This window comes from Canis aureus, chromosome 10, assembly GCF_053574225.1.
Source record: "Canis aureus isolate CA01 chromosome 10, VMU_Caureus_v.1.0, whole genome shotgun sequence".
In the NCBI taxonomy this organism is placed as follows: Eukaryota; Metazoa; Chordata; class Mammalia; order Carnivora; family Canidae; genus Canis; species Canis aureus.
The window spans coordinates 38,492,448-38,515,970 of NC_135620.1; the positions used below are offsets into that span (position 1 = coordinate 38,492,448).

Here is a 23,523-nt window from a genome sequence, read left to right on the forward strand (position 1 = left end):
AAATAGAAGTAGACTAGAAGTAGACTTCTAGTGGGAGAGCTTCTATCTTCCAAGTCATATACTATTCACAATCTGCACATGAATTACCATCAATGAAGTCAGGTAGAGTGAAGAGGAGGTATTGTGAATGGGTGTTGGAAAACATAGAGCTTGTAAGTAAGTGCATTCTCAAGTGTAATAATCCACCTTGGAACAAGATAAAAACATTCAGAACCCATCTAAGGTAAAGTATCTAGACCTTATACTCCCACAGGGTTTACATTACATGACAATGAATTATGACAAATCCCATCTCATGGACCAAATGGTCCATGAAGACAGCACACATGGTCCCTCCAAAGACGGTGTAAATGACCACTTAGGCTTTGAATGCACAACCTTCCACCATGTAACAGGGCCTGCTACAGGGCCTCTCTACGCTCATGACACTCTATAAGAAGCCTAATATACTAGTTATGTACAAGATTTTGGATTTGTTTAAAGAAAACACTCAGCAGATTACAGCTAACAAAAGACAAGTTGACCCTAATGTTTACATCCAATGCAAAAGTTAGTGTCAAATTTCCTTCAATGCAAATTTGAAAAGTTAGTGTCAAACTTTCCTTCAGAAAGTTACACAGTCTCAAAGAACTCTGGAGGAATGAAGAAAAAGATCTAGAATTAATTTTTCAGGAGTTGAATTTATTTCAGTCTTTTTTATATCTTGAATTATATCATTCCTGAAAAAATACAGATAAACTTTCTAGATAGGGTACAATTTCACGAGACTGAATTTTCAAAACTGCTTATATTATTATTAACAAAACTTTGTAAAGATCTACAGATTGCATGCACAGTTGGCATTTTATGATGAGGAGGGTGTAAGAGGAATTGAAAAGAAATTTAACATAGATTTTTCCAAGGCATTAACTAAAACTTTTATTAATTGTTAACCAAGAAATCAACATAAAGATACTACTATTACCTTGAACCAAACTTATAGTAACTCAAAATCAAATCTTTAAGAACAAAAAAATGAAAGAAAATCATACTCCCCTTGAGCAGCTATTTTTCTCTTTGATTCCTGTCATATAGATATGGATAAAACTGGCTTAAAAAGTTTATGTGCAGGGCAGCCCGGTGACTCAGCAGTTTAGCACTGCCTTCAGCCCTGGGTGTGATCCTGGAGACCTGGGATGGAGTCCCATGTTGGGCTCCCTGCAAGGAGCCTGCTTCTCCCTCTGCCTGTGTCTCTAACTCTCTCTGTGTCCCTCATGAATAAATAAATAAAATCTTTTAAAAAAAAAAGTTTAGGGGGATCCCTGGGTGGCTCAGTGGTGTAGTGCCTGCCTTTGGCCCAGGGCAAGATCCCGGGATTCCGGATTCCGGGATCGAGTCCCGCGTCGGGCTCCCGGTGTGGAGCCTGCTTCTCCCTCTTCCTGTGTCTCTGCCTCTCTCTTTCTCTATCATAAATAAATAAATAAAGATAAAAAAAAGTTTATGTGCACAAATTTGTACCTCACTAGCTTTCTAAATGTCCCTAGTATTTATTTATGCCTGACACACAGAGATTTGCTGCACTAAGTATACTAGCTATGTGACAATCACTCTAATTTGTAGCCAAAGAACTCTATATAAATCTGTTTAATATTATGGAATATTCATGCAGTCTCACATCTTAGTCAAAATTTTTTGAGTATCCCTTGCCTTCAGAGGCCACAACTTAGGATAATTTTACTGAAATTCCACAAGATTTACCCTGAATTAGAATTTATTATGTACTTGCCATACAAAGCAGAATCACATAAGAGTACAAATCCCTGACGAAATTTGGTAGGCGGAAAGATGTTTATAAGCATGCATGTATGTATATATGCATGACTCTATATATGCATGAAGTCTCACATCAATTCTTGTATAGCCAAATGAGTTTTTACGGATTTAAAGAAGGTCCACTATTGGTAGGGGAAAAAAAAAATCAATGTTTCTATTGTCACCTCAGGACACTGCACTTTTCCAATAACGCTACCACTGTTCAAAATGGTTCTAGAATTCTTCATTTGTAACTACTTCCAGAGCCAATTTATAAGCCATGTAAGAAAAATCAATTATGCTCATTTTTTTCTTACCCAAAATGGAATCATCTGGATTTATCTACCCACATCATGTTCATGAGGCTTAACTTTTGTTTGGATGATTCAGAAAATCAAAACTTATTTCATTGAAAATTTGCCAGCATTAAAGATATTTGGAAGAATAAGATACAGGCTACCCAAAGCTAATGTCAAGCCAATGTCAGATGGAAAGCTCTAAAAACATTTTAAGCTATGGCACCATCAAAGTATGATGTACTAAAGTAACTTTCAAAAATAATACTTACTTGTATCAATTCATGGTTTTCATGTTCCCTTAGTTTACTAGTATATTAATTACTCCAATGCTTCACTCAAGTTTATGAATCCTTTCAAATATTTTATTAGCAAGCACTTCAAATGTTATAAAGCTTCATTTAACTTAAGAAAGCATTAAAATGAATACCTAACTAGACTTCCTTCAAAAGTCTAGGTATAGGGACACCTGGGTGGCACAGCGGATGCGCACCTACCTGCCTTGGGCTCAGGACATGATCCCGTATCCGGGATCAAGTCCCACATCGGGCTCTCTGCATGGAGCCTGCTTCTCCCTCTGCCTATGTCTCTGCCTTCTCTCTGTGTCTCTCATGAATAAATAAATAAAATCTTAAAAAAAAAAAAGTCTGGGTATATCATTTATTTCCCTGTGTCTTCGAAATTGCATATAACTACAAAATGGAAGTGTAAAGCTTAGTCACAATAGTAAATTGTATGGTGTATGAATTATAACACAATAAAGATGTTTTTAAAAACTGAAGTTATAGGAAACCAAAGTATCCAGGCTCAGCTTCAATAAAAGCTTAAATTATTCAAGATGAAAGGGAAAAAACAATTCACATTATCTCCACATAAAAGTTAGTATACATACAAAGGGCCCTATCACAAGCACACTTTAACTCAAGAGAGTTAACTCCATTAGAGGTTGGAATATTAGGGAATATATATTCATACAAACATGTATGCTGACTTTCATATATAATTTCTCACTCTCAACCCAACATTAGACCTAAGTTATTTTCTGAATGGGAAAGATTTTACACACTCTCACCAGTGGTATCATCACCCTATTAGTATTCAAAAGCACAAAACCTGTGAAATAGCCTATCTAGAAGTTACAATTTGCTTTAAGCATAGTTAACCATGCTTGTCCAGATCCAGCTCAAGTCTCTATTTTTTTGATAGCACAATATATCCCTTACATATCTACTATAATAAGACATCATGCACACTGTAAAACACACACAAAAAAGAATGAGATAAATCAAATTTCTACTATATTTTTCCATATCTTACAGGGTGATTTTTGCAAAATTGCTGGGAGTGTTTGCATCTACCATGGAAACTACCACTCCAATAAGCAGATCAGAAAACTTCAAGAACAGATGCCATAAATAACCCTCCATAGCATAACTAAGACCTGATAAAAATTGATAAAGAATGTGTTGATGGGGCACATGGGTGCCTCAGTTGTGAAGCATCTGCCTTCGGCTCAGGTCATGATCCTAGGGTCATGGGATGGAGCCCCTCATCAAGCTCCCTGATCCATGCAGAGCCTACTTCTCCCTCTACCTCTCTCCCCTGCTCATGCTCTGTCTCACACTAGTTCATTCTCTCTCAAATAAAATAAAATCTTTAAAAAAGAATGTGTTTATGAATGAATGAGTGTATTATAAATATCTGTTGAGTGTTTCCCATAACAAGCACTGCTACAGGTAGGGGAACTTCAGAAATTAGGAAGACAAGGAAAGGTCCCTGTTCTTATGGAGCTTGGTATCTTTGCGGGGAGGGGAGGGATAATAATAAACTATATACAAACAAATATATATTTTCTCAAATGGTGATAAATGCTATCAACAAACAAAGCAGGGTAAAAGGTCAGAGAAACATACAATGTGGAGACACAATGGGGAGAAGAAAATTGTCAGGCAGTTCTCTTTGAAAGAGTGACATTTGAGAGACCTAAATGAAATGAGGAAGGAAACCATGCAAAAAATGTGGGAGAAGAGCATTCCAGGCAGACGGAAAAACACGTGCAAAGACCTGAGGTAGGTAAAATTTGCCATGTTTGGTAAAATGCTAGATCAGTAGGATGGGAGCAGAGTGAACAGGGATAGGAAATCATGTTATAGAAATCGCTCTCATCTTACATATGCTTTTTCAGTCACAATAGAGTTTGAACTATACTGTAGTTGTAATAAGTCACTGGAAGGATTTGAGACAGGAAGTAATTTCTCTGTGAAGAGTAGTATGAATAGTCGTGGGCAGGAGGCAAGAGTGGAAGCACTAGACCAATCAGAAGATACTACAGCATTCCAGGTAAAGGATGATGGTGCTATAGACCTGGGTAATGGCAGCAGAAGTAGTAAATGAGTGGTACTTGGGAGGCAGATCTAACAGGTCTTGCCCAGCAGATGAGGAGCACAAGAGGCAGAAACCCTAATAGATGCTGGGGAAAAAATGGCAGTGGGATGGGGGACCCACAGGGCTAAGAGTCTGACTCTTGGTTTTGGCTCAGATTATAATCTCAGGTTAGTGAGATCTAGCCCTGTGTCTGGCTCCCTGCTCAGTGGGGTGTCTGCTTCTCTTCCTCTGCTTCTGCCCCTCCCCTGGCTTACATTCTCTTTCTCTAAAATGAATATTTTTTTTTAAATATGGTGTCCTGGAAGCACATAAAAACAAGTCTCGTGCCATTTGTTTGAACATGCTCTTTGTTTTTGATTTTTTTTTTTTAAAGATTTTGTATTTATTTATAGAGACACAGAGAGAGAATGAGAGGCAGAGACACAGGCAGAGGGAGAAGCAGGCTCCATGCAGAGAGCCTGACGTGGGACTCGATCCAGGGTCTCCAGGATCACGCCCTGAGCTGCAGGCGGCGCTAAACCGCTGCGCCACTGGGGCTGCCCTGATGTATTTTTTTTATCTTTATCAGCATCCAACATTTCCTGTGTAAACCCTCCATTCTCTCCATCATCACCCCCACTTTATTTTTACCTCTGACTCCTTTTCAAATTTCATATTTGGAATTTATTAATTCCTGTGGGATTTTTTTTTTAAGATTGTATTTATTTATTCATGAGAGATGCAAAGAGAAAGGCCAATACATAGGCAGAGGGAGAAGCAGGCTCCCTACGGGGAGACCGATGCGGGATTGGATCTCAGGACCCTGGGATCAAGACCCGAGTCAAAGGCAGATGCTCAACCACTGAGCCGTCCAGGTATCCCAAGCCCTGTGTTTTTTTTTTTTTTAATTTTTTAAAAGATTTTTATTTATTTATTCATGAGAGACACACAGAGAGAGGCAGAGACACAGGCAGAGGAAGAAAGCAGGCTCCATGCAAGGAGCCCCATGTGGGACTCAATCCCAAGTCTCCAGGATCACGACCCAAGCCAAAGGCAGACACCCAACCGCTGAGCCACCCAGGCGTCCCAAGTCCTGTGGTTTTAAATAAGAAAATTCCCACATTACACAATTGTACCATGACTGCTGTAAAACTTCCAGACTACAGACTGAAAATATGGATGCAAGGATAAGTCAGCCTAGATCTAAGGAAATCACAACAACAGGTGGCTCCCTGGTCCACCAACATCCATCCTTCTGGCTTCCAGTGGATGTTCAGTGCTTCATCCCCTCTACCTTCTCTTAAATTCTTCTGTTTGGTTGGAATCTAACTGCTATCGAAGTATTTTAAATGGAACAAAAGACAAAAGTAAAATAAAAAACGGGGGTGGGAACTGGGAAATTGCTGGAATCAACTAATAGATCATTAAAGGTATAGCATTAGCCTTTTGGTCTCCTGGCATCCATAAAATAATGCAATATAAAGAAATGTTGGGACACCTGGGTGGCTCAGTTGGTTAAGTGTCTGCCTTCAGCTCAGGTAATGATCCCAGGGTGCCGGAATGGAGCCCCACATCAGGATCCCTGCTCAGTAGGGAGGCTGCATCCCCCTCCCTCTCCCTTCCCCCTCCCCCTACTTATGCACACACATGCAAGCTTTCTGTCAAATAAGTAAAATCTTTAAAAAAAAAATAGTGTTGTTGAGCATCACACAGTATGAAAAATTAAGAATCTTTAAAATCTAACCTTGAACTTAATTGTATAATGGAAAAGAGAAGCCCAAGACAACTGAATTTTTTTTCTATCATAAAGAAAATAGATGCACAAGGACACCTGGGTGGCTCAGCAGTTAAGCATCTGCCTTTGGTTCAGGGCCTGATCCCGGAGATCCAGGGACCCGGGGATCGAGTCCCACATCAGGCTCCCCACAGGGAGTCTGCTTCTCCCTCTGCCTAGGTCTCTGCCTCTCTCTGTGTGTCCCTCATGAATAAATAAAATCTTTTTTAAAAAATAGATATACAGGGATCCCTGGGTGGCGTAGCGGTTTGGCGCCTGCCTTTGGCCCAGGGCGCGATCCTGGAGACCCGGGATCAAGTCCCACGTCAGGCTCCCGGTGCATGGAGCCTGCTTCTCCCTCTGCCTGTGTCTCTGCCTCTCTCTCTCTCTCTCTCTGTGACTATCATAAATAAATAAAAAAATTAAAAAAAATAGATATACAGATTAAATCTCTGTAAATATACACATCTGTATTGCAGTTTATCCCACCTATATATAGCAGGCAAATCTCAGATCTAAATATCTCTACAAGGTATTTAACAACAGAAACTTCCTTTACCATATATTTAACTGGTCTCAAGGCTTTTTTTTTTTTTTTAATTTTTAAAAAACAACATGCATCTCTTTTTCCCCAAGAAACTGCTGTCTTATACTATGGACTCACACCTTTCTCATATACAAAACACATTACATGTAAGGTATCTCCCAAGAAATTTAAAACAAATGAAATGAGATTGCCATCTGCATTAGATCCATAAAAACCAAGCTGATGCAAAGTCACCTTAACAAGTAGCTCCCAAGACAGTTGACAAATATCTGCCTGAGAAAATTAACATATTTAAAGAAAAAAGAATGTTTTGATTAGAAGGGGAATGGGAAGGGGTGCCTGGGTGGCTCAGTGGTGCATCTGCCTTTGGCTCAGGGCATGATGCCCAGGGTCCTGGGATCAAGTCCCACATTGGGCTCCTTGTGGGAGGCCTGCTTCTCCCTCTGCTTATGTCTCTGCCTCTCTCTGTGTATCTCTCATGAATAAATAAATATATTTTAAAAAGAAGGGGAATAGGAAGAAAAAAAGTAAAAGGAGTAAATTTTGTCAGTGCTCTACCAAACACAGTCCAGGAGATGGGAGTCCAATGTGCACACTGTAACAATATAGGCCACCGGAAAGGCTTTCCCTGAAGAGGCCCTTACGCCCCCCATCTGCATCCATAACATTCTCTGTTCAAATCCCAAATTCATAAAGTAGTGATGAGCATGTCTGGATTATAATTTCACTCCCTACTTACATTTGCCTTCAAAGGAAAGAATGTGTTAAGCATGCCAATAGAAGTATATGAGTATTTCAACTAATACAGTGAGCAGCTACACACACGTTCACACAGCATGTATGCCTGCACACATGTGTATCTACTCTCTATCCTTCTGTCAGTGATCATCCTGAATGAGCCCATGAAGGACAGATCTCTTGCAAAAGCATATAGATAAAATTAGATTTCTAAGCATACAAAGACCAGAGTCAGACCCTAGAATATGGTCATTCTAAGATAATGAACATCCTTCTGTACAGGAACTTTGTGTTCCTCAATGTTAGGATTATAGCTTCTACCTCACATGTAATACCTACAGCACCTAAAGGAGTGTCATGTATATCACAGAAACTCAATTGCCTATTAAGTTGTTAGATTTGAAAATAATCAAAAGTTGTATCGACTTTGGAAAATGAAGACAACTACAATGCTCATGCCTATGCCAAACATACAGTTTGAATAGAAAAACCTGCAATTTTTTAAATTATCTTTTAAAATTTTTATTAAATCATGCACATCCACAACCAGTTAATTCTACATATAGTAAGCAAACATTTACTTGCCGGATACTAACAGATTTTATTACTCTGGCATATATGTATTTCAGAAATACAATTTGACATCAGGGGAATCCCTGGGTGGCGCAGCGGTTTAGCGCCTGCCTTTGGCCCAGGGCGCGATCCTGGAGACCCGGGATCAAATCCCACGTCAGGCTCCCGGTACATGGAGCCTGCTTCTCCCTCTGCCTGTGTCTCTGCCTCTCTCTCTCTCTCTCTCTCTCATAAATAAATATTAAAAAAAATAAAAAAAAACAATTTGACATCAGTATAACATTCAGCAACACACTTAATATTCATCTATGCCATCCACACGTATACTCAAAACTATAAAAAACAACATACCAGGTATTACTACAGTATGAAAATATAACACTAAACCAATCTCTACTATCACCCACCAAATTTCAATAAAACATACTACTCTGTATACTCCCTTCCCAATAAGGAAGTTGCAAACTGTCAGTTTCTTACAGATGTCCTCCCCTCCACACAAACACACTCCATTAGATCTATTGATCACTGTCCTCTGTACACAAAAATGTCTTGTCAGTAACTGGTTGCTGTTCATGGACATAGTAAGGCTGCAAAGATCAAAGCACAAACATAAGTCCTTTACATGAAAATATTTTTTACAAAGAATATTCTCATAGGATAAAAAGTATCGCTCAAATGCTCACATAATTTCTAGGTTTATAAACTGTTTACTTTTTAATATCACTTAGAGTTAATGTATCCTGAAGTTAATATGTTAATCTATCGAAAACCAATTCAAACACATATAATGTTGTGGTTCCAATCACCACTCTGAATGAAAGGAAAATGTGAACTATCCATTGAACTTCCAAAAGCATACCTGTTAACATATGTACACGGTGATAGAATAAACTTCCCTAATCCACTAGAGAGTGACATGTGTATTACAGGGAGATTAGATACCACAGGACAGAAAACTGAGTGACTTTCTTCATAATGTCTGTATTGTTCCAGTTAATTACCTTATGTCCCCAAACCCTGATACCAAGAATATGACTGTTATTCCACAAGTAGCATTAATTTTTCTCTTCAATGTTAACAAAATGTTTCATTTAATATAATGAAATGTATATATAACCAAAAATCAAGTATCTGGTAAATACAAAATTTTCTACCATGCTAATCTTTACAAATGATTTTAAATTCTCCACAGAATTTTTTTTAAGATTTTATTTACTTATTCATGAGAGACACAGATAGAGAGAGGCAGAGACACAGAGGAGAAACAGGCTGCATGCAGGAAGCCCGACACGGGACTTGATCCCAGGACTCCAGGATCATGCCTTGGGCCAAAGGCAGGCGCTAAACCCCTGAGCCACCCCGGGATCTCCTCTACAGAATTTTCAAAAAGAAAAAAGTAAATCCTCAAGATAGGAGATTCAATTTTAAATCAACTACTATTTATACATGTAAACACTGATAAGGGGAAAAATACATACTCTCCACATTTATATTTGATTAACCATCTAATTAAGTTGTTACTGAATGAATAATGAAACTTTTATCCAAAATAACTGGCAAAGGCCAAAAATAGACAATGCAGTTAAGCAAGAAGGGCCCATTAGAATACCAGAGAAGCAATTATTTCAACGGAAATAAATCTAGGTCTTTAATGGCATGAATAAAGAGAAAATCAGAACTTTAAGGGAACAGTTGTCCTTTTTTATTCAACAATGATACAACATAGCTGCCTCCAAATTAATTTACCTTTCATTTGTATTCAAGTTCTAATTCAACTATGAGGTATTTAAATTACAATATTTGCCAGGTGGGATATTGTACCCAATATTGACATCAGTATAACATTGGGTGGTGCAGCGGTTTAGCGCCTGCCTTTGGCTCAGGGCGAGATCCTGGAGACCCAGGATCGAATCCCACGTCGGGCTCCCAGTGCATGGAGCCTGCTTCTCCCTCTGCCTATGTCTCTGCCTCTCTCTCTCTGTGTGTGTGTGTGACTATCATAAATAAATAAAAATTTAAAAATAAAAATAAAAAAAATATTTGCCAGGTAAACTTTAAAACAAGCTCATGTTTCCCAATGTGCCATGCCAGATTTGAACATGGTATTTATTTAAAACTTAACTGGACCAAGTTAGTTTGGGTTTGAGAGCATACAATAATTTTCCGTTTTAAGCACTGTTGGTTGTTTTTCTAGTTACGACAGAATGTCTAGAAAGACAAATTTTCCCAATTTTTTCCCCTTTCCTTTTGAGGTATTTATAAAACCCGAAAAATTATTTCTAGGTACTTAATTCCACCCTCCAGGAAATGAAGTGTCTCTCTTACACAGAACACCCAGAATACTTTCAAAATCAATGATAATTAAGAAACATCAAATTCGGACCAGGGTATCACACAAGTAACTAAGAGTCATCATCTTTTGGCTATTAAATGGCATATTTCTTGTCCCCCTACGTACTACCAAGAGTTCTTTATCTATACAGTAGATGTACTCTCTTAATGTAGGCTTTACTCTTCTGAGGATAAGATAAATCTGAGTTTTAAAGGCAAAGGGCAGCAAAAGAAAAGACAAATGGGACTACATCAAACTTAACTTCTATACTGCGAAGGAAGTTATCAAGAGAGTGAAAACACATACTAAATGGACAAAAACATTATTTTTGTAAATCGTATTTCTGGGAAGGGATTAATATCCAGAATATATAAGGAACTCCTAAACTCAAAAACAACAAAATAATCTGATTTAAAAATGGGCAAATGACTTGAATAGACATTTCTCCAAATATGTGTGTGTGTGTGTGTGTATAAATGGCCAAGAAGTATATAAAATGGATCCTCAACAACACTAATGACCAGGAATTACAAATCAAAACCACAAGAGATATCACCTCACACCTTCTGAAAGACCATTATTAAAGAAGAAAAAGGAGGACGCCTGGGTGGCTCAGCAGTTTAGCGCTTGCCTTTGGCCCAGGGTGTGATCCAGGAGTCCGGGGTCAAGTCCCACGTCCAGCTCCCTGCATGGAGCCTGTTTCTCCCTCTGCCTGTGTCTCTGTCTCTCTCTGTGTGTCTCTCAATGAATAAATAAATAAAATCTCTGGGCAGCCCGGATGGCTCAGCAGTTTCAGCCCAGGGCCTGACCTGGAGACCCAGGATCGAGTCCCATGTCGGGCTCCCTGCATGGAGCCTGTTCTCCCTCTGTGTCTCTGCTTCTCTCTCTCTTTCTGTCTCTCATGAATAAATAGAATCTTAAATAAAATCTTTTTAAAAAAAGAAAAAACAAGTGTTGGCAAAAATGTGGAACTTCTGTGTTTTGGTGGGAATATAAAATAGGGCAGCAGCTATGGAAAATAGTAGGAAGGTTCTTCAAAAAATTAAAAATAGAATTACTTTATGATCCAGCAACCCCATTTCTGGATATATATACAAATGAACTGAAAGCACAATCTTGCAGTTATTTGCACATCTGTGTTCACAGCAGCATTTATTCACAAAAGCCGAGAGGTAGACTCAACCTAAATCTCCATCTAGATGAATGGATAAAGAAAATGTGGTATGTAACGTACAATGAAATATTATTCAATCTTTTTTAAAAAGATTTGAGAGACAGAGAGTGCGCACGGGCAAGCAAGGGGGCATGGCAGAGGGAGAGAGAGAAGCAGACTCCACTGAGCAGGGAGCCCAAGGGGAGCTGGATCCCAGGACTCTGAAATGATGACCTAAGCCAAAGGTAGATGCTTAACCAAATGGAGCCACCCAGGCACCCATGAAATATTACTCAATCTTAAAAAAGAAGAAAATCCTGTCATGTGCTATAACACTGGAAGAACCTCAAGAACATTATGCTAAATGAAATAAGACCATTACAGAAAGATATATGCTGAATTATTCTACTCATATGAACTATTTAAAATAGTAAAACTCGGGCAACCCGGTGGCTCAGTGGTTTGGCGCCTGCCTTTGGCCTGGGGTGTGATCCTGGAGACCTGGGATGGAGTCCCACGTCGGGCTCCCTGCATGGAGCCTGCTTCTCCCTCTGCCTGTGTCTCTGCCTCTCTCTCTCTCTCTCTCTCTCTCTCATGAATAAATAAATAAAATCTTCAAAAAATAAAATAGTAAAACTCTTAGAAAGTAAACTGGTGGTTGCAGGGACTGTGAAGAGGGGGAAGATGGGAGTTGTTCTTCAGTAGGTAACAGTTTCAGTATTACAAGATGGCAAAGTTCTAAAAATGTACTACACAAAAAAATGCAGTTAATACTGTCTATAATATACACTTAATGTTTAAGTTGTTCAATTTTTTTAAAGATTTATAAAAAAAAGATTTTATTTATGAGAGACACAGAGAGAGAGAGAGAGAGAGGCAGAGACACAGGCAGAGGGAGAAGCAGGCCCCATGCAGGGAGCCCGATGCGGGATTTGATCCCGGGTCTCCAGAATCACGCCCTGGGCCGAAGGCAGGTGCTCAACTGCTGAGCCACCCAGGGATCCCTTAAGTTGTTCAATTTCATGTTATGCTTTCTACCACACATTTTTAAATAAACTAATGAACCAAGAATAGTGAAACAATCCTGAAAAAGAAGAACAAAGTTGGAACACATTTGTCAGTTAAAAACTTAATGCAAAACTATAGTAATTTTGACAGTGTGGTACTTGGCAAAGAAGAGACACACTAACCAATGGAACAAAATGGAGAGTCAGAAATAAACCCTCACATCTACAGTCAAATAATTTTTTAACAAATGTGCCATGATAATTCAATGGGGTTAAGAATTTTTTTTTCCAACAAATAGTGTTGGGAACAACTGGATATCCATATTCAAAAGAAAGAAGTTAGATCCCTACTTCATATTATACACAAAAGTTAATCCAAATAAAGACCTAAATGTGTAAGTTCAAACTGTAAGATTCTTAGAAGAAAACAAGGGTAAATCTTTAGGACCTTAGGTTAGACAATGCTCCTTAGCACACCAAAAACACAAATGACAAAAGAAAAAATAAGTTGGACTTCATCAAAATTTAAAGTGTCTATGCTTCAAAGGACACCATCAAAAAAAATTTACAAGAAACCCACAAGAGAGAAAATTTTTGCAAATTCTGTATCTAATAAAGGACTTGTGTCCAGAGTATATAAACAGCTCTTAAAACTTAACAGTGAAAAGACAAATAACCTAAGTGAAAAATGGGTAAAGGATTTAAGAGACAGTTCTCTTTTATTTTAAGATTTTATTTATTTATTCATAGAGACACAGAGAGAGAGAGAGGCAGAGAGAGAAGCAGGCTCTATGCAGAGAGCCTGACGTGGGACTTGATCCAGGGTCTCCAGGATCACGCCCTGGGCTGCAGGCGGCGCTAAACCACGCGCCACGGGGGCTGCCCGACAGTTTTCTTTTATATAGACATCTACAAATGGCCCAATAAGCACACAAAAAGATGTTCAACATCATAAGCCATCAGGGAAATGCAAATCAAAACCACTGCACACCCACCAGCATGGTTAAAATTAAAAAAAAAAAAACAGCAACAAAGTTTGGGAGGATGTAGACATTAGAAAATTCACACACCATTGGTAGAAATGTAAAAGGATGCAGCTGCTTTGGAAAATGGTATGGCAGTTCCTCAAAAGTTAAAGACAGAGTTGTCACATGACTTAGCAATTCCACCCCTAGGTATATATCCAACAGAAATGAAAACAAAATATTGGTATATAAATGTTCACAGAACCGAAAGGTGCATCCCTGGGTGAATAAATAAAAGGTGCTATATCCATAATATAAAATATTAATTGCACATTTTTAACAGGTGAATTGTTTGGTATATTACATGTCAATAAATTATTAAAAATAGTAATCTGCCATGATTATATAGTCCTATCACATAAAATATAAAATATTCCAATTCAAAAATAACTTAGAATTCACCAAACTCACTTGTTTTACAAATGATGAAATGGAAGCTTTCAAACCTGGATGGAATAGCATGGGGCCTGTTTTGAAATCCAGTTCCAGGGCTATTTTCACTGTGCAGTAGATAATGATGCACTAGCTCCCTGCACTTAGATAATGACTGGATGAAGAAGAGGCCCAGGGTTCCTATAGAAAGTAGCTACTGCCATGTATTCTTTTTCTCTTTAATTACCATATAGCTTTGGCCTACTTCCAGGGTCTATTTTGAGGGGGGGGAGGGGGTACAGCTAACATTATAGCCTACAAGTCTCTCCTCTTCTACTTCACCCAACACAAACCATAATGAATGGAAACAGGACAGTTAGAAGAGGAAGGTTAATACCCTCTTGCCTTATCTGTGAGAAGGCTACCATGTCTCCTCAGATGATCAAGAGAGATTCATCTAAATATAATGTAAACAGAATTTTCACCCAATGAGCAAGAGACTGGAACATGCCCTGGATGGGCACTTAGCTATCAACTATTGAATTTATATTTCCCTGGAAGAAAGCATCCCATCTGAGGGAAGGAGTGTGAAAAATAGCTCAGCTCTCTTCCCTGAAACAAGGATAACTAAGCCAATTAATACATTCACAAGACATCATGAAAAACTTCAAATACAACTATTAAGAAGCCTTGGCTAAAAAAGGTAGGGTCAAGTAAAAAACGATGAATAACTTTACAGGGATTGGGTAATAATATATTTGCAAAGTTACTGGAGAGCCCTGAAAGAGTTTGGTAAAATCACAAACATTATTTAAATGGGAAAGACAGAATTGTTTGATTCACATAGATTTTCCTTGTGAAAAGAAACTTTTGGTAAAGAGAGATGAGGTATTATGATCTACTATTTTCTATTTACATGTTTTGAAAAATTCTTAAAAAGTAATTCTATGAGTCTTCTATGTCAAAGTAGTATTTTCCAATGCAAAATCTGCAAATATTTGTCCTTATTATGACTTGAAAATGATCTGATATTCATCCTTTTCTTCCTTTACAATGAGGCAACAAAGCAAAGACAAAGAATCAAGTGATAACACTAGGCTATGTTAGAGGGATATAAAAGGGGGAAATAGCACAGGAAAATTAATAGGACACATTCCTTTTATACAGACTTTAAAACATATGCATCTATAAAATATCAGTTTTTCCTAGATATATAAGACAAACTTTTAATAGATCCATTAATATACACAATTCAATTAGCATAAAAAATATTTAGTTACACTAGTCACCAGAAATACTTTTGTCCTCTGAAAGATTAAAAACTGAAAATAAGACTTTTCATTGCTGTCAAACGTATTCAGTTTTCCCCTCAAATGAAGTTTAGATGAAAACAATGTGACTGACAAGCTCCAGCACAGGCAAATCTTGGCAGCCCTCAACTCTGTCTATCTCCTTGGCCTGTTAAGCAAAATTCCTTCACAAACTGTTGGTCTTTGCAATAACTCCTACAAAGCTCATTACTGCCAGCATCGGCCTATCCCCCATGTTGTGCATTTATCCCTGGGATGCATATCAACATGTGGCACATGTCCTTGACATGCACAGAAGAGCTGCACCCCAGGACAGCAGCACGCATGACAATAGTGTCGACTCTTACTTCTTTATGGTTGCTGGGATGTAACCGAGAAATCTAATAACTGTGACAGTGGGGCCTTTGGGTTTTTCCTTGCATTTCTAGACAGTGAAGCTGCACAGACACTAATGAAAGGTTAAATGAATAGGAATAGTTGACAAGAGGTACAATAAAGAAGGAGCTTGGTAATCCACAGACACTGAGCAGAGATCCTTGGCTCAAGCAGAGAAAGGACAGCACATCGTCGAGTCACAATATTTAAAACAGCTTGCTATACACAGAGGCTTTTGTGTCTGGGTACACGTCTGGCTTTGGACTAAAAAAAAAAAAAAAAAGGATACTGAAAAGGAATTTCAGCATGGGGCACTTTGGCAAATGTAAGGTCATAATAAGAGAAAAATGTTTTGTGTGGGTTGTTACATCTTTGTACTAAACACAAAAAAGCTGGAACTATGAACTCATGAACCACAAGTTCCAAGACAATACTGTACATTTTGACAACTACAACTATTAAATACTGTATCTAGAGAGCTGGTTTGATGTGATTCCCACTGGTAAGATATACATCCAATGACTCATTTAGCAGTTCCACATTCGGCCTTCCTTGTGGAAGAATTCCTGATACTTATCTTAGAGTTTTAGAGTCAAGTTCTAGTTTTCTGAGAACATGATTTGTTACGAATATCACCAGAACTCTCCAGCCATCTTCCATTCATTGCAAAACACCCCAGCCGCTTACTAGAAGGAAACTGAATGTATCATGCTAGCAATGTGTGAAGTATACAAGGCAAGCTTTTTGTAATTTCAAGTGACTGTAAAAGTGAAATGTCCTCAACTAACATTCTTAATTATTGAATTTTCTTATTTTTATTTTTTTTAGTTTAGTGTCCTCACTACACCTTAAGAGACGGTTGTATACCTTGGGGAACTGATTTTAAAATTATAATAGCAAAACTATTAAAAAATCACCAAGGAAAAAAAATGTTCCAGAATTACAAGGGAAAAATTAAAATATAAAAATAAAAATAAAAAAGACATTGTTAGGTACTTTTTAAAAAGAAAAAAGAAAAAAGTTACAACTCTGCTACGGCATAAACTTAAAAACTGATTATCTGTAAAATCATCCTATGCATATGCATGAAGTTAGTATATAGGTTCACAATAAATGGTAAAAGCATACTGAGAACATGTTTTAAAACAAGGGAGCCTCTTTGAACAGCCAAATTAAATTATAGCTGAACTCTTGAGTGTACTGAGGGTTCTAATAAGCAACAAATAAAGACTTTTATTGGCTGGCAACATAATGAGAGTTACTGTGTGAAAGATGAAAAAAAAAAAAGACAAATCTGGGTAGTTTATCTCACTGGATTATATTATTTACCTAAATGGTAAATAAGGTTGTCCCAAGTAATGCTACTAAAAACTAGTATATAAATATTAAAGCAGTTATGATCAATGACCCTTTAATGTAAACATATCACAAATTTTAGTGGAAAGACTGATAAACAACTGTGAAATTAAAAAATATTGAATTTAATACCTCTTAAGTTCTATTTCTTTACATTTAACTTTACTTATTGATTCCTAATATATTAGCCTTATAAATGGTTTACTATATTATGCTTATAAATGAAGCATTTATTCTAAAGGAGTCTTCCCTCTAGAGTAAGGCAGTTGTATGTAGAACTACTTCAAAACCATTATTTACAGAAAGGAGGTTGTCCTTAGTGAACTGAAAGAAGGTATTCCCCTCCTCAGTGATTTGGTAGGAAGTTACTTTTAAAAGAACTTTGAAGAGTGGCCTCCTAACAGAACTCCTTCAGTTGGCAAAACAACAAACAGTATTTAGCAAACCAAATCAGATTTAAGGTGTATTTGGTTGCATTTTGCTTGATCTTCAAATTACATAAAAGGCAGAACCCTAGAATTCTTAGGTGACTACCTAACTGTTCTTGTAGAAAGTTGTTGCTTCTGTCACAGCTTAAAAAAAAAAAAAAATACAAACAAACCCAATAGCACCTCCAAGCCTAAACATTAAGCCAGTATTCATTATCTACTCTTTTCCTACAACATTCTGATTGCCAGAGTGATTTTTTTTTTAACCTTAAGTATATCTAATAAAATCATAAGGCTCCCTCTAGCTCTTTAGAGAGGAGTTTACTAACCAAGGATCCTATGTAATTCCCAACCAACAGAAAAGATTTGAGGCTGCCTCCCCTTCCACAAGAAATGTTTTCAACTGTTTCTTGCAAGGATGTAGATGGTAAATGAGACCATCTGCAGGGGAATTCAGAAAGCACTGCTCCTTATATCCACATTAACTTAATCTATTAATTGCTTCCAACCTAAGCTTTATATAGAAAATTATAGAGTGAAACTTTAACCTGTTTAAACTACATATACATTCCCAACTTGCATTTATCAAGCTAGTTAAAAGTAATTTTCGTGTCAAAAAACATGTATGAATATCTACAGAAATTCAAATCTGTGATCCAGTCTCAGTTCTAAAAACCTACATCTAAATGCAGAATCTTGAAATTAAAAAAAAAATTACGAACAATGTATCTGTGGGATTTCCATAAAACAAAAGATTCTGATGGTCACTGTAGAAAACATTTCCACATGCCATAGTATTTACACACAACACTGGTAATACCTTTCTTAATTGCTTAATCTTTTCTGAGTTTCAGCATTGGGTATTTTAGGATTGCAGTTATTTAGAAGGGTATATAAATAATACAGTTAAGTACACCACTGATATTTAATTTATCTTATAATAGCCATAAAAGCTCCATAGTCGTCTGGCAAATCATTTCAAACAAGTGAATACGAAAAATGCTAAACTGGAAAAAAAAAAAAAAAAAAAAAAACCTTAACTGAACTCCTCAGGCTCACAAGGGCCATCTTTCACATACTTAAGGAATATTTATAGTGGTGATGAACCTTAACTATAAAATGAAAAATAAAAGGAATCACTGACTTCAAGTCACCACCTATTCTGGTCTCCCTTAATATAAGAAATATTCCCAGGAACAACAAAAAGAATAGCTCCCTCCACCCCCAACCCCCGCCCCTTTTTGAGCTAGTGTCCAATTTCTTCTTTTCTGAACAGCTGTATTATCCAACTTAAGTTGCTCTGCTAATTTCAGTCCCACAAGGACTAACTTGGAAGGCAAAAAAATACAAGAAAAGATCAATTTGCTGGGAAAGATCAAATGAGAAAACTGTGGGGACAGCACCAGGTCAGCGTGTGGAGAACTAAGCAGACCTGTTCTTCATTAACTGTGGCTCTCTGGGGATGTCACACACTACCTGTCCGTGGGCTTTATTGAACCGCCTAACCCGCCTCTCTGTTCCATTCTTCTGGGCCCAAGTGAATCATATCCTGCTGCTGACAAGTTAGCAGGGGACTGCGGCTGCAACATGAAAGTACTTTTCTTTCTTGTCTAAATCAGGCAGATTTTTGAAAAGACGACACAGCATTGACTCGTGACATGGCAAGATGAAACGAGAGGTCTGGGCCGGTCTTGGAGCTGTGCAGATAAAAGTAATCAAATGACACTCCTGGAATGCAAATTGGCATTCTTGACTGCAGCAATTGCACAACCATGAAACATCCCTGACAGCAAGCAAGATTAGGACAAAATGTTATGTAAAGCACTGAACTCAAAAACTCTCACTTGAAAATTCAAACTGTAACACTTACATTTTAATATAGCAATAGTCAGCTCTGCTTTTGTCTGCTTCTTTTCGTAATCACATATCCCTGCCTGGCAGATCTCTTACATTTCCGGTAGAAGAGGAAAAAAAAAAATAGGTATTGGGAATGTATAACTGTTATTAATATTTTCTCAATATTTATTTTTTTAAAAAATCACAGGAGGTTGACTCTTGTTCAAAGTTTTACGTGCAAACAACACCGAACTTAATATTCTCAAGGGGTAAGAAAAGACGGTCTCAAACGTTTCTCACAAGATACTCAGAGTTCACATTCAGGTTCAGTATCATTTCCCTCAGGTGAAGATACTCTTGTACTTGGGTAGAGTGATTAGCAATCTGGATTTTAAATACTCTGCTCTCCGAGGGAACAGAAAGAGTAGCTACAACTAAGAACTTCATTAAGGCTGAACAGTTTAAAATGAAACAGCTACAAATATAACATAAAAACACAGATACACTGTAAACGTTCACAAGGGATTTTGTGTATGTGTGAGCGCGTGAGTCCAAAGGGTAAAAAGGAAGTTCTATTAACTTGTATAAGGTCTCACTACTCTTTGAGTAGGTCTTCAAATCAGACACACTACATAATAGCGCCAGAAATAAATTCCTCCAGTTAAAACATGTATGTGTGTGCGCGCGCAGTTAACATCTGAAAACTGCAGAATACAAAGCGGTGGATAACAAATGGGTTTAGCCACTTTTCAAAATGATTAGTATTTGGGAATAGATGAGCGGGCAAACAGAATGCAGGCTGGGGGAAAGGGAAGAAAAATAATACCTACAACCGGGTTTTATACAGTGTTCTTGCGTAAGATGCCACTGGAAGAAAAACTCAAGCACTAAACAGATATATTTAATACTTTGTTTTGACGCCTCCACTTAAAACACAGGTTCCCAGCATTGCAACTGTCCACGAAGTACGATAAATAAATAAATAAGTAAGTAAATGAATAAATAAATAAATAAGGCAGGCCACTTTCTGCCACTTTAATCCTGGGTACCCAGGATCATTTTATGATGTCTTTCGTACAACAGCTTGACTCTAGGGTAAATGGGAACCACTATAAATCGCACGCTGCTTTCAAAACCACTTTAATTTCTGTCAGCGTTACTGTAACCACAGTCTTGGGCGCACGCTACTTTGTGTGTGTGTGTGTGTGTGTGTGTGTGTGTGTGTGTGTGCGCGCGCGCGCCCGCGCCTGCATCTGACAGTCGCATCTCCTACACTCCGGTTGTGACTTTGATCACTGAAACAAGAGATGTCACATTCGGGGAGGGGGGGGGGGTTAGGAAAGAAAATAACCCACGCCAACCCGCTATCTCTCCCTTTTCCCTACATACTCCATCTCCATGCAGAACCCGGTGGGTGAGCTCGCCAAGTTGGGGGGTAAGGAACGACGGCAGCACTGGGTGGAAGCAAACTGAAGGGAAGGGAGCGGTCCAACCCCATTTCTAACAAACCACTTCCCCCGAAAGCGGACGGGGCGCTCATCCGCTGGCGGACTCCCTGCAGAGACGCCGCTTCGAGGACACGGGGGCTTGTGCTCCAACCTCGCCTTCCCATCTCCTCCACCACTTGCACTTGGAACTTTTCTTAGCCTCACTACGCGGGAGGGGGGGGGGGAGCTCATTCACGGTTTGTTTTTTACCTTTTTATTATTATTTTTTATTATTATTTATTTATTTTTATTATTATTGTTTTTTTTTTTGCAAATCCTGCCCCCTCCCCGGGCCCCACATGCCACCCTGCAGCCAATGTGTAAGTAAAACAAACGGGCTCCTTTAAAACTGCACCTCGGAAAAAACATCCCCGTTGTCCGTCGGGTGCAGGCTCCCGCCCCAGGGTTCGCGCACTGCCCGCCAGGCGTCCGGGGGGGCACGTCCTACGCATCTCCCCCTGCATCTCCCAAGGGAGGGTTCGCGAACTCGCCGGGGAGAGCCGCAGGGGAGGGGGGAGGGGGGCGCCAAGGTGCCGGGGCCGGCGGCCGCGTCCCCGCCGCGCGGCGCACCAGCGCGCCCCGGCGCCCACGCCCAGCCGCCCGGCCCTCACTCGCGGGCAAGTTTTAAAAGTTACCGTTGTCCGAAAACGCTCTCCTCTCCGCCCCGGGCTCGCCGCGGCGCTCCATTCATCCCGCGCCTCCCCTCCGCCCCGCCGCCGCGGCCGCCCCGGCCCGTCCCCACTCCCTGGAGCCCCGGGCGCCCGCCGGCCGCTCACCTTTCCTCGCCCGCCGCGGGAGGGGGCGAACTTCCCGAGCCCCTCACACTCACACACACTCACACACACTCACACCCCCACGCGCGCGCACGCAGCCCTCCCACCCCGAGCCCTCCTCGCAAACTTGGGCCAAGTTGAGGGGAGATCTCGGGAGCACGGCAGGGGCCAGGTTGGGCTGAGGTGCTGGTCGGCTGCCCGCCCTCCTCAGCGCCCCCCGCCCCCGCCCCGTCCCCCTCACGCCGCCGGACTTGAGGCAAACGCGGCCCCCGGGCGGCCCCGGGGGCGCGCGGGCGCGGGGGCTCCCGTCTGACCAAGTCTAGAATAAAAAGGAAAGGAGGGTGGAAACTTCTTACCATCTCGGCATGCTGGTTGTCAAGTGCAGCCCCCGCCTCTTGGTCTCCTCTTAGCGGCCGCGCCTGGACCAGCCCCTCGGCCGCCTCTCGCTCCTGCTGTCTCGGCCTTTCTTTCCCTCCCCCTCCCGATTTCCTCCGGGCCGCCGCTCTCGCCGCCTCCGCCTCTCCCCGCCCGCCGCCCGCCCGCCCGCGCGCGCCCTCGCCGCGGCCCCTCTGCGCTCAGGTGACTGATTTACACACGCGCCCAGGGTCGCCCTCGCTCTCCGAGTCGGAGCCGGCAGCGTCCCCCCAGCTCCTCGGGACAGGAAAGAAACTAAAAGAGAGAGAAAGAAAAAAAAAAAAAAGACATAAAGAAAGAAAGAAAAGAGGAACGGACTGTCCCGGGTGGGGGCTGCTGCGGGGGCCGGGGGGCGGGGGAGAGGCCGGCGGGCGAGGTGACCCGGGGCGCGTTTGCAAGCCTCCCGAGTTGCTCCTCTCTGCAAAACTGTCGTGACTACAATGTTGCTTCCCTTTTGCAAAATATCAGCGGGTTAGTTTTGTTGTTGTTGGTCCTCAGATTTCCAGGGGTTTCGTGAGGGAGGATGTGTATTTCTCCCCCCGCCGCCGCCGCCCCGTTACTGCCCCCCCCCCCCGCCCCGGGTCGCGGTGGGAAATGGGAAAAACAACTTTGGCGCCCCCCCCCCCCGCCCGCCCGCCCGCCCGCCCGGGGGTGCGGGCGTGGAGTGGAGGTGGCCGCCAGCGCCCAGCTGTCAGAGAGACACGCCGAGGAAAGGGCGCGAACTTTATTCCGACTGCAGCGAACCGCGGCGTCGCCTTCCTTTCCGGGCGCTCGCGGGTCTCGGGCCGCTCCGCGCGGCTCCTCCTCGCGCGCCGCCGCCGCCGCCTCCTCGCCGTGTCGGCCGCCGCTGCTCCCGCGCCCTCGGCCCCGTCAGCCCGCGTGGTCCGCGCGCCACAGGACGGAAGGTGAGGGCAGCGGAGGAGACCCCGGGGACACACGCTCGGGGCGGAACGTGCTGGCGACAAGGCACAAAGTTGCGCGCGGCACCGGGCGGGGGGAGGGGAGGGAAAGTTGCCGGTGGCGGCGTGTGCTGTGGCGGCCCAGACGCCGGCTCGCGGCGAGGGCTTCCTTCCCCTTCCCTCGTCTGGGCCGCGCGGGCCGCGGGCGGGACACGGCCGGGAGAGGGGAAGGGGAGCGCCGCCTCTCCGGGGGGCCCTCGGCGGACTCGCGGCGCCCCGGCCCGCACACGCACGGACGCTGAAGGACGTTTCTTAAATGCAGGCAGAACGCACATCCCGGCCGCGGGGATGAGGGCGGCGGGGCGGCGGGGGGCAGGGGGGCAGGAGGGCGGGCGGGGGGCAGGGGGGCGAGTTTCATCATCATCAGCTTTCTAACGTACACTTTGTGCCAAAAAACATCTCGGCGTTGTGCAGCTTGATCACAGCTAGAGCAAACTTTGTGCACGGGAGGAAGGCGCCGGTTTCAAGCGTACTCCCCGAGCACTGAGAAAACCCCAGTCGTCGAGGACTTGCTTGGCCGAACAACAGGTTTGAATCATCCCTCCTCCTCCTCTTCCTTCCCCGAAGTGGAGGGGCCGGGCCGAGAAGCTGCTTCACTGCATCCAGAGGT

At 41.4% G+C, this 23,523-nt stretch overlaps 1 protein-coding gene and 1 long non-coding RNA gene across 13 annotated transcripts in view; one reads left to right on the plus strand and one right to left on the minus strand.

Annotated features, from left to right (window-relative positions):
- Positions 1 to 22,055, minus strand: part of BNC2 (basonuclin zinc finger protein 2) — a 436,884-nt gene extending 414,829 nt beyond the window's left edge. For 2 of the 7 annotated variants that reach the window (XM_077912069.1, XM_077912059.1), the window contains exon 1: positions 21,897 to 22,040. Coding sequence is in view for 6 of the 7 variants with exons in the window: in XM_077912059.1 (XP_077768185.1) it covers positions 21,897 to 21,899 (3 nt within the window). In the remaining variant the exon portion in view is untranslated. Of the gene's footprint in view, positions 1 to 21,896 lie in introns of all 7 variants that reach the window. The other 5 variants (XM_077912057.1, XM_077912052.1, XM_077912048.1 and 2 more) reach the window with 4 other exon arrangements.
- A 37-nt stretch (positions 22,056 to 22,092) lies between these two features.
- The window catches only part of LOC144322242 (uncharacterized), a 76,798-nt gene continuing 75,367 nt past the window's right edge, over positions 22,093 to 23,523 (plus strand). For 2 of the 6 annotated variants that reach the window (XR_013387834.1, XR_013387833.1), the window contains exons 1-2: positions 22,093 to 22,859; positions 23,328 to 23,521. This is a non-coding gene — a long non-coding RNA (uncharacterized LOC144322242). The remainder of the gene's footprint in view (positions 22,860 to 23,327; positions 23,522 to 23,523) is intronic. The other 4 variants (XR_013387832.1, XR_013387831.1, XR_013387830.1 and 1 more) reach the window with 3 other exon arrangements.